The sequence below is a fragment of the Fonticula alba genome (assembly GCF_000388065.1).
Source record: "Fonticula alba strain ATCC 38817 unplaced genomic scaffold supercont2.2, whole genome shotgun sequence".
NCBI lineage: Eukaryota > Rotosphaerida > Fonticulaceae > Fonticula > Fonticula alba.
Window position 1 is genome coordinate 518,674 of NW_009242972.1, and position 7,784 is coordinate 526,457.

General features: G+C 64.6%; 3 protein-coding genes across 4 annotated transcripts; 1 reads left to right on the forward strand and 2 right to left on the reverse strand.

Annotated features, from left to right (window-relative positions):
- Positions 1-1,612: 1,612 nt before the first annotated feature.
- H696_01136 lies at positions 1,613-2,413 on the forward strand. 2 transcript variants are annotated; one of them, XM_009495017.1, is made up of 3 exons: positions 1,613-1,804; positions 2,040-2,141; positions 2,317-2,337. In XM_009495017.1, the coding sequence occupies exons 1-3, from the start codon at positions 1,709-1,711 to the stop codon at positions 2,335-2,337; spliced, it is 219 nt and encodes a 72-aa protein (XP_009493292.1). In that variant the 5' UTR covers positions 1,613-1,708. The 2 variants fall into 2 exon arrangements, with proteins under 2 accessions (XP_009493292.1, XP_009493291.1); XM_009495016.1 differs by lacking the exon at positions 1,613-1,804 and having other exon boundaries at positions 1,877-2,141; positions 2,317-2,413.
- On the reverse strand, positions 2,407-3,577 carry H696_01137 (hypothetical protein). The gene is made up of 4 exons (XM_009495018.1): positions 3,303-3,577; positions 3,037-3,173; positions 2,788-2,932; positions 2,407-2,650 (listed from the first exon to the last, which is right to left on the reverse strand). Exons 1-4 carry the CDS (start codon positions 3,443-3,445, stop codon positions 2,491-2,493), a joined length of 585 nt encoding a protein of 194 aa, XP_009493293.1. The 5' UTR covers positions 3,446-3,577; the 3' UTR covers positions 2,407-2,490.
- A 544-nt stretch (positions 3,578-4,121) lies between these two features.
- On the reverse strand, positions 4,122-6,389 carry H696_01138 (phenylalanine-4-hydroxylase). The gene is made up of 5 exons (XM_009495019.1): positions 5,368-6,389; positions 5,098-5,193; positions 4,758-4,891; positions 4,459-4,585; positions 4,122-4,236 (listed from the first exon to the last, which is right to left on the reverse strand). Exons 1-5 carry the CDS (start codon positions 6,352-6,354, stop codon positions 4,183-4,185), a joined length of 1,398 nt encoding a protein of 465 aa, XP_009493294.1. The 5' UTR covers positions 6,355-6,389; the 3' UTR covers positions 4,122-4,182.
- Positions 6,390-7,784: the final 1,395 nt, after the last annotated feature.

Sequence of the window (7,784 nt, forward strand, 5' to 3'; positions counted from 1 at the left end):
ATCACGGGAGAGAGAGAGAGAGAGCCTGGCGACCAGATGCGCAAGGGGGAAGGTGCGGAACAAAGAAGAATGAAGGGGAGGGAGGAAGGGCAGGGGGGGGGGGCTTGGGGAGGGGGAGGCCAGGCGAATGGCGAGGGGTGAGAGTAACCATCGTCTATAGCGGGGAGTTGGGATCATTAAGAGCCGGGACGGGTGTGGGCCTTGGGAAACATGAACGGCTGCGAAAGAGCAACCCCGAGAGAGGGAGGCAGCCTGGAGACCGAGACAAGTGAGGCCCCCCCCCCCCGCCCCCCGCCCCCCGCCCCCCTCCTGGAGAGTGGCGCGCCCAAGCTCCCCGCTTGGCCTCTCCCAGGCCAAGGGAGAGAGAGAGAGAGAGTGAGCTTTCTCGCCGCCTCGCCGCCCCCCTGGCAGGCCACCCGAGGCGCAGGCCCGTTCCCGCACAGGCCGCGACCATCAGCGGTCCCACCGCAGAATGCTGCCCGACGTGGTTGAAAAAGGCAGAATGCCGCCCAAAATGCGTCAGTTGGTATCTCGAATCGCCCGGAAGACCAAGTGCGGGGCCAGCACACCACGGTCTCGAGCGCGCGACGGCCTCCATCCTCCCCTGCATACACCAGCAACACGCGCCACCCAGGTGGGGGCATCACCCACGTTAGCAGGCTCGAGTGGAGCTGCTAGCGGAGACGTCCCGGGGGGGAGGGGGGGGGGGAAACGCGGGCACGAGTGACTGGACTGAAACGCCACACACCTGCGATCGCCCCCCTCCCCCCCCCCCCCCCGGGAGGGGGCAGAGGCGGTCAGTGTGCGGCTGCGGCGCCGGGGTCCGGTCTCAGGCAGGCGGACAGAGAGTGACTGGGCTTCTCGACGGCTCGGCTCCGGCCTGCCTCCCCCAACCCGTGGCCCAGGCCAGGGGCAGGGCGGCCGGGGGCTTCCCAAGACCCGCTGACATGCCAACCGAACCCCGGGCTGCGGGTTTCCTCGGCTCGCAGTCTCGAGCCTGCCCGTTGAACCGGCGACGCCCGGCGAGAAGGGACGCCCCGCTCGCCCCCGGCACAGAGGGGGGAATCCATGCCAGGGGGACCCGGGGCGACATGCCCTTTTATCCGCATGCAACGCGCGGGGCACAATTCAGGGATGTGCAGCAGGCAGGCCCGCTCGGCCGCACGGCCCGGGGGAACATGCACCCCGGCGCCCCGCTCTCACGACCAACCTCCACCCGATAATCGGCACACTCCGGAAGAGCATGCTAGAGTGCTTGTCCCGTCTGCGGATTGCAGCAGGCAAAGCGCGTGCGAGAGGAAGGCTCGCCAAGAGAGAAAGAGAGAGAGAGAGAGAGAAAGAAAAGAAAAGGCGAGGACAGAGCCCGCCGAAGGCCACCTCCGGCAACGCGGGAGTTGGAGGGACGGGAAAGTGCGGGAAACCGGGACATTTTATCATGTGGCATCCGCGTGCCGAGTCACAGGTGTGGGGCCTGATTCGATTCCGGACTCCCGGCCGCCCGCACGCCCTCGGAAGGAGGCCGCAGACCAGTCCTCGTTTCGGTGCATCCTCCGGGCCTGCTCTTTTTGGGCCAGCCACACATGTTGGGCCTTTCCGCGGTGGGGAGAGATCTCACCAATCAGCCTCTCCCATTTTCACCCTATCCCCCGCCCTCCCCCTTTTTTCCTTCAGCCTCGGCTGCCCCTTTCCTCCCTTGCCCAGATACCCCATGTCCACCCCCGCCACCCCTCTGAAGGTCATCGGCTCTCCAGCCCGGCGCCAGGTCGCTCGCATCGGCACCGCTGTTGGCTCCTGCGGCGCCACGGTGCGTACCCTCTCCACCGTCCGGCCCTGTGGCACCTGCGCCACTTGTGCCTGCCCTGACCTCTGACCCACTCGCGCCCGTCATATTTCCCTCGCTCCTGATTGCCCCGCCCCCCTTGGTCACCCGCCCCTCCCTCTCCTCCTCTTCCGCTTCGCCATTTGCCGCCCTGGTTTGTCCCTCGCTTGTGATGGCACTCCCTCTGACGGCCCTGATCCATCGATCCTCACATTCAAAGGCTGCTGCCTACGGCTCGTGCATCAGCCAGAACGCCACCCAGATCCACGGCAAGGGGCACTGCCAGAAGGAGTTCGAACTCTTCCGCGAGTGCGTGCGCAAGGTACGTCGATCATGCTCGCCCAGTTCTCCCGGGAGGGGGTACCTTGGAGAATGCTCGCTCCCCCCCCCCCCCCCTCCCCTCCCCTCCCCCCGGCTCCCATCGGCCACTTCTTCCTTTTCATCCCCGCTTCGACTTTCCCTGCTCCATGCCTGACCCGCCCCACCTCCTCCCGAAGAGCCTGGTCTCCCGCTCATGAGGTGCCTTCCCTGACGATTTCCCATCCATCAAAAGGAAAAGAAAGAAAATCATCCCAAATACAGACAAATATTCCCCCCACATGTGAGTGCATTTCGCCTCCCGGCAAGACATCTGAAGCGAAGGCGAAGGGGAAGGCTGTTCCATTACCATGCTACTGAGGGATGTGTGCCAATTCCTCGAAAAAGATCTGTGCGAGGACACCTCGCGGAGGGGGCGGCAGCTCTTTCGGCGCTGAGACCGCCTCCCTCCCGGGGCTGTGTTGAAGGGTGACAATGTCGCCCAGAACTCGGAGGGCGGTCTGACATACAGTACTGTGTGCGATCAGAGGGAGGCATGCGGACAGGTGAGTGTCTGGGAACAAGTGAATAAGTGTCATTTGACACAGGGAGAGGGAGAGAGAGAGAGAGAGAGACCGTAAAAGAGCCGAAGAGAATACCGAACCACATACCTGGTGGTTGCCGAAAACAAGTACCCCTCAGCCTCCATGGCTCCAGCCAGCTCCGACTGATGACCATGCATGAGGGTGGGATTGGGCACCGTGATGACGCGCGGGCGCCGCGGATGACGTAGGACCTCGAAAATGGTACCAGCACCTTTCGATGAGAGTGGGTGGACAGCCTGTGAGTGTCACGGACACAAGAGAGGGATGCGAGCAGCGAGCACAGGCTGCTCGCCAGCCGTCGGTGGTGAAACATACCGGCATGGCAAATCACCAAATCCGCGCTGTCATACGATTCGGTCAAGGAAGGCAGATAGTCGACCACCTGGATGGCCAGAGCCCGGCCATTGTGGACGACAGTCGTTGATAGGGGAAGGACCGGATCGCCGGGCCAGCTGTGGAGGGTCACCAGGGGGCCCAGTTAGGAAACGGAAACCGACAATGAGCGGCACAAAAAAAGAGGAAGGAGCGAGAGGGGAGGGAGAGGGAAATGGAGAAGAGAAAGGCATGCACGCAAGACTCACGGGCTGACGCCTGCCTGGACACAGAGGGCTTGCACACCGAGGTCGATCAGCGAAATGTGGAAGGCCGGGTCGGAGATCGCCTGGATCAACATGTCGAATCTGGTCGTGCCAACCGTCACGAAAACGCTCAATGCCTTGGTCATGGTAGTGTCCCGGGACAGGGGGCAGGGGCTGTGAAAATTTTTGGCCCAAGCGAGGAGGCGAAAGGAGCGGCGGGGGCGGGTACGGCGGAGGGGGCGGGTACGGCGGAGGGGCGGAGGGGACAGATGCAGGAGTGGCCAGCGGCCCGAGATCGCCGGTATCTCGCCCTCCTGCCTGATCTGCGGGGTCTTCGGGGGGACGACCGGAGCCAGATGTGCCAACGGAACCGGGCGCATCGCCCTCCGGAAGATGACGGTCTGCCGGGAGAAAGGGGGGCCAAAAAGCAGGAGGACCAGCAAGGCAGTGCCGTGGGACAGGCAAGACGACTCGGCGGGCCGTGTGCTGTTGCTGCTGCCGCTGCTGCTACCTCGGAGCATGGCGGCCGGGACGAGCATCCCCATGCACCCGTGCACCATCCGAACGCCGCTCCCGGGATCCTGCGCCTGGGTCTATTGGCTCTTGAAATACGACGCCCAACCACAGCCCAGGGGAGAAGAAGCAAGGAAACCCAACACACAAACACACAAGACAGCCGACTGGATCAGAGGGGGTGTAATGATACAATTCGGGCAGAGCGGTTGCAAGAGGGAGTGAGGAAGGTATATGTCCGTCGGTGCTCACATGTTCCATCAGCGGGGCGGCCCTCTCCCGCCCCAGGATGAAAAGCAACGCAGAGGGAGAGAGGGAGAGAGAGAGAGGGAGAGAACGTGTGCATAAGCACACGAATGCGCCTAAGCACTTAAGAGCTGGCCGAGGCGTTGTTGGAGTTGCGCTCAAGAGCCACGGTAAGAAGCTGTAATTGAGAAGGGCCGGGCGAGATGGATAATGACACCGGGATGGGGGGGGATCCCATGCGCAAGTTGGTCGCGTTAGAGGACTGGACCGGTGGCAGGAGGATGTGTATATGGGCGTGTGGGCGTGGGCGTGGAGGCGCATGTGGCTTGGCGACTACCACCAGCGGAAGGGCCGAAAGGGACACCGGGAGAAGCAAAAAGGGGAACCGTGAAATACGTACGTTCATGTCAGCACGGATGCTCGCGGCCAGGCGAGCGAGACGCTCGTTACCGTCAAGGATCTCCACAGACTGGGTGAGAGGGTTGTAGCGGACGCTGAAGGGGCGAGAAGACTCGGCGGCAAACCGGCTGCAAGGGCACACGAAGCGCAGGGAGTGGGGGGGGGGGATTAGCCAGCGGCACATGAAACCCGATGACAGCATGCTGGCAATCAGGGCGGCAGGGGGAACAACAGAGAGGCGAAGCGGGGAGAAGGAGGCCAACGAATGCAGGGCCGGAAGGAAGGATGGATGAAACATACCGAATGCGCTCCTTGGCATCGGCGAAGCTGTCGGTGACAAAGTAGATCGGCTGGTACTCGGTGATGGGGTACTTGGTGCGAGCAGCAACGGCCGGGTCGAACGGGCGGTGCGAGTCGAATGCCTTGACGGAGTGCTGCAAAAAAGAAGAGGGAGAAAGGGTGAGTGGGAGAGAAAGGAAGAGAGAGAGAGAAAGGAAGGAAGGAAGAGAGAACGAGAGAAAGAGAAAGAGAAAGAGAAAGAGAGAGAGAGAGAGAAAGAGAGAGAGAGAGAGAGAGAGAGAGAGAGAGAGAGCGAGAGCGGGGCGGGAAGCGCCCAGACACAAGGGCAGCCGACGCGCACCTCGAGCTCGCCGAAGGAGGACAGGAGGCCGGCACCGTAGGCACGGATCTCGCCGTTCTGCTTGCAGAGACCAAACTCCACGGTGAACCAGTAGACCTAAAGAAATGCGGCGGGAAGGCATTCGGGAAGGGGCAGCGAGGGGGGAGAGAGATGGACGAAAAGACAGACACGGCGAACAGGGGGGGGGGGGGAGGCAACCATCAGTACGCGAAGGGGGGACATGAGGAGAGGGCAAAAGATAAAAGGAGGGGGGGGGGACGGCCAACGCACCGTAGCAAGGAGCTCAATCATCTCGTCACTGGCACCGAGCGAAGCCAGACCGAACTCCTGGGACATGTCGGCGAAGTCCGGATCGGCGAAGAGGGGCACATGGCCGAGGAGCTCGTGGCACAGGTCCGGCTCGGGGGTGTACAGCGGCACCGAGTGGTGGCGCACATACTGCGTCGAGTGGAAGACACGGAAGGCCAGGCCGTTGAGGAAGTCGCGGGCCGAGAGAAGCCCGGTCACCGGGCGCAGGGTAAACCCGGTGCAGTCGCGCAGGAAGCGCGAGATGTCCTCAAGCTGGGGGATGTTGTCCGGGCCGTAGCCGCAGTTCTGCTCCAGCAGGGGGAAGATGTAGCGATGCTCGCGGCACGCATGAGTCGGGTACAGCTGGGTCAGGTTGTTGTAGACCGCGCGCCAGGTGGCGCGCTCGGAGTCGGTGTACTCGATGCGCGGGATGGGCTGGCCGTGGCGGTAGGTGCGCGCGATGCGGGTGATCTCCTCGCGCCGGGCCCGGTACACCGGGTCGGTGAAGCCGGGGTGGTCGGCAGCCAGCTCCTCGCCATAGCTCAGGGTCTTGGCGGCGAAGGAGTCCAAGTCGGCGATCTTGCGCGGGAACCAGGGGACCGGGTCGCGCTCGGCCACCACGCGGACCTGGTTCACCAGCGGCTCGATGGACTTGACCGCGGCGGCAGTGATGCCGGGGTTGGCCGCATCGAAGTCCACGAAGAAGTCATAGTCAAAGTCCGTCGACAGGGAAGGACGCGACTCGATGCGCGTCAGGGAGAGGTTCGGCGAGCTGCCGCGCAGGGCGGTCAGCACACGCTCCAAAACCCCGGGCGAGTCGCTGACACTGAAGAGGAGGGTGGTCTTGCGGGGGGTGGAAACCTTGGCCTCGGCGGGGGTCTCGGTGGCTGGCACATCGACCGACAGCTGGGCGTCGGCCAGCTTGTTGGCAATGGAGTCGGTCACATCGACGGCGGCGGCCATGGTCATGGTGGGCGGCGGGTGCGAGAGGATGGGGTGGGGTGGGAAGAGAGGGGGGAAGACGGGGGGGGGGAGGAGGGGAGGTGGGAAGGGGCAGAGGAGATGTGATGGTGATGTGGCGAGGTGAATGCACTAGGGGAGCTATGGACACCCGGCTCGAGGCTCGGGCGGGCTCGGGGCAGGACCACAAAAACCATTCTTACGGCTGGGGGGGGGGGGGCGCCCACGGCCGCGGGCGTTCAGCCCCCACACCTAGACCCCCCTCCGCCCGGGTCTCCGCCCTCCCCGGACGGACTAGGATGAGGCATTCGCCCAGGGTGAGTCACGCTGTCCAGGGGGAACGGACGGACGCGTGTCGGGGGGACCATTGAGCGCGGGTCACAAGCTGCCTCGCGTGTGTGTGTGTGGGGGGGGGGTCTGCGCGTCGTGTGCGGCTTCCTGGGCCAGGTCTGCCGGTGTCACCTCGTACATGATGTTCATGTACGTGGGCGTGGGCGGGTGTGCAGGCGCGTGCCAGGGGCCTGTGGACATTCTCGAGGATGCCAACTCCACAGCAGGAAGGCTTCGGGGACACCAAGGGTGGCAACAGGCAGAATGTGCAACCCCCCGCCTCCCCCCGCCCCCCCCCCTCCCCCTGGCGCTTGGCGTCGCGCGGGGCACCGCACTCTCGGCGTCAACACAAACGCACTGTCCAAGCCGCGGAAACCCGCACGCCCGCGCATGCTGTCGGCTCGGGCGGATCTATTCCAGCGGGTCGGATGGCCACTGCGGTGGGACCCCATACCGACGAGGGGGTGTGCGACAAAATGGCCTGCGCACACACATGCCCGCATGTGTGTGTGTGGGGTGTGCACGCATATGTGAGCCGACACACAAGCCGCCCCCTCGCGCAAATGACGCCAGAGTCGCTCGATGTGCTTGTTGGCCCCCGGGTGAGGGGGGCGGGGGGGTAAGCTGGAAAAAACAACAACACGCCACTCGGCTCGCGGCGTCCCCCGGCCCAGATGACTGGGGCACGGGAGCCAGCGAGGTTTCCCCGAGGCTGCCCGGCGGCGGCGGCGGCGGCGGCTTCGTGCTGTATGTTGCTGCTCGCGCCAGTGCGGGCCCCGGGCCGGTCCTCCTTCTGCCTTTGGTGACACGCTTCGAGGACGCACGGGCCTGGCCAAGAATAGCTGCAGGCCAGGGCCAGGGGCCCGGGCCACCTCCCCACCCGGGGCGCTCAGCCTTGCACTTCCCCCCGCGGTAGGTTGGCATTTCTCGGTGGGGGCAGGGATCCCGGCTCGCGCGGCCAAGGGACAAGCAGGAGCGGGCACCGGGGCACATCGGGACCGGGCTTAACCACACTTGGCCACCGTACGCCGCCAGCCGGGAGAAAAGCATCAACTGAAAAGACAGTGCCACCCCCACAACACAAAGGCCCGGGGGGGGGGGGGGGGGGG

Coding starts and splice junctions, on each gene's coding strand:
- H696_01136 (XM_009495017.1), top strand. CDS start 1,709: ATGTCCACCCCCGCCACCCCTCTGAAGGTCATCGGCTCTCCAGCCCGG. Junction 1,805..2,039: donor TTGGCTCCTGCGGCGCCACG/GTGCGTACCCTC, acceptor TCACATTCAAAG/GCTGCTGCCTACGGCTCGTG. Junction 2,142..2,316: donor TCCGCGAGTGCGTGCGCAAG/GTACGTCGATCA, acceptor CTCCTCCCGAAG/AGCCTGGTCTCCCGCTCATG.
- H696_01137 (XM_009495018.1), bottom strand. CDS start 3,445: ATGACCAAGGCATTGAGCGTTTTCGTGACGGTTGGCACGACCAGATTC. Junction 3,174..3,302: donor GTCCAGGCAGGCGTCAGCCC/GTGAGTCTTGCG, acceptor GACCCTCCACAG/CTGGCCCGGCGATCCGGTCC. Junction 2,651..2,787: donor TTGTTTTCGGCAACCACCAG/GTATGTGGTTCG, acceptor GATCGCACACAG/TACTGTATGTCAGACCGCCC.
- H696_01138 (XM_009495019.1), bottom strand. CDS start 6,354: ATGACCATGGCCGCCGCCGTCGATGTGACCGACTCCATTGCCAACAAG. Junction 5,194..5,367: donor TGATTGAGCTCCTTGCTACG/GTGCGTTGGCCG, acceptor GCATTTCTTTAG/GTCTACTGGTTCACCGTGGA. Junction 4,892..5,097: donor CCTCCTTCGGCGAGCTCGAG/GTGCGCGTCGGC, acceptor TCTTTTTTGCAG/CACTCCGTCAAGGCATTCGA.